Consider the following 1493-nt stretch of genomic DNA (forward strand, 5'->3'; position numbering starts at 1 on the left):
AAATCATCTGCCAAATCGAAATTATCTCGACTAATTGCCAAAACATCCTCTTCAAATTCCAAACTGGCCATTTCTTGTTGCAAGTACTTGGACCTGAAAGCAGAATTCTCACATGGGAAACTTGCTGATGCAAGATCATAACAATCAAAATTGTAGTTAGAATTAATTAAAACATGATCATCAGCAAATGTGTTATCGAAATGGCTGCTTGGAAGACTATTTCCAAACCGGTTCATTAGCACATTTCCCTCTTGAAAATCGTTTTCCTTGCACACCATTCCTTCAAGATTAGTCTTCGTTTGAGTTAGTTCATTGTCATTTTGCCTCAATTCAGTAACATGATCCTCATTGATCCTTTGTCGCTTATTTGGAATGGATTTTTCTTCTTTTTTATAAATCCTACACAAAACCCAGTCATCAAGCTGCAAAGAAGGGAAATAAAACATTAAATTCATATCCGAAAAATCGAGTACTGAAAGGTTGAATAGGAGGCTTCCGAAGGTACCCTCATGTCATCTTCAGATAGTTTTACTCTAGGAGGTTGATGGACTCTATACTCCTGCATGATCCAGCTAGTTTTCGTTCCTTTTGGTGGTTTCCCTTTGTAAAAAACTAGTGCTTTCTTGGCTCCAACGACTTCATTATTATAATAAATAAGCTTGTCAGCTCCTGTTGCCTTCCAGTAACCATCGCCAGCTCCTCGATTCGGTCGACTGCCATTTTTATATTTTCGATCCCTTGGGGTGAAAAAGTACCACGAGTTTATTCCATTATCTGAGTAATTCTCTGCAAAATATAAATTAGATTAAAAAAAAAAAAAAAAAAGATAATCAAGAATGAAACACGAGATTACTTCAAACTTTAATAAAATAATAATCATTAACAAACGTTTGAAAAAATGAATAAAACCTGCTAAATCCTTAGGATTATGCTTGTAAAGCTCAACATCTCTTATAATGCTATACGGTATCGGCTTATTCATGATCCTATTGTTTAAGTAATGAAGAATGAGTTCATCGTCTTCAGGAATAAACCGATATCCTGGAGGAAACCAATGAGTATAAATTGGTTTATTTTCAGATGGACAATTTTTCAGCTGAGTTGCAGAATTAAGATGATTTGCAGGGCTAATAGGTCTCCGACCAGAGGCAATGAGATTTGCCCCTGGTGGCTGACCGGAATGCATGGTTATGAAAGGCCGGCCGAAAACTAGAGCCATGGCCTCACCTATTTATAAGAACAAAAAGATAATGTTTTTTTGGTTATCGAATTCAAATTTTGAATCAAAATAATCAAATATATTTATGTATATCTAAATTTTGTTTAGATAGATATAAAAATTAAAAAAGATAGAGTTTGTTGTATATTCAAATTAATTTTGAGATAAAATAACAAACGATATATATCAATGTTTCAATTAGATATATGTAAATTATCGTGATTTACATAATTACGATATTATGAAGTAAAAATTAAGTTAAATTTGTTCGACT

General features: G+C 33.4%; 1 protein-coding gene across 1 annotated transcript in view; it reads right to left on the reverse strand.

Moving 5' to 3' along the window:
* LOC111369180 (NAC transcription factor 29-like) overlaps nt 1-1198 on the reverse strand; it is a 5435-nt gene extending 4237 nt beyond the window's left edge. The window contains exons 1-3 of the mRNA XM_022990655.1: nt 910-1198; nt 506-786; nt 3-422 (exon numbers count right to left, since the gene is read on the reverse strand). Coding sequence (XP_022846423.1) covers nt 3-422; nt 506-786; nt 910-1186 — 978 coding nt within the window. The 5' untranslated portion in view covers nt 1187-1198. The remainder of the gene's footprint in view (nt 1-2; nt 423-505; nt 787-909) is intronic.
* Between the last annotated feature and the right edge of the window lie 295 nt (nt 1199-1493).

The sequence above is a fragment of the Olea europaea genome, chromosome 20 (genome assembly GCF_002742605.1).
Source record: "Olea europaea var. sylvestris chromosome 20, O_europaea_v1, whole genome shotgun sequence".
NCBI classification, from domain to species: Eukaryota; Viridiplantae; Streptophyta; class Magnoliopsida; order Lamiales; family Oleaceae; genus Olea; species Olea europaea.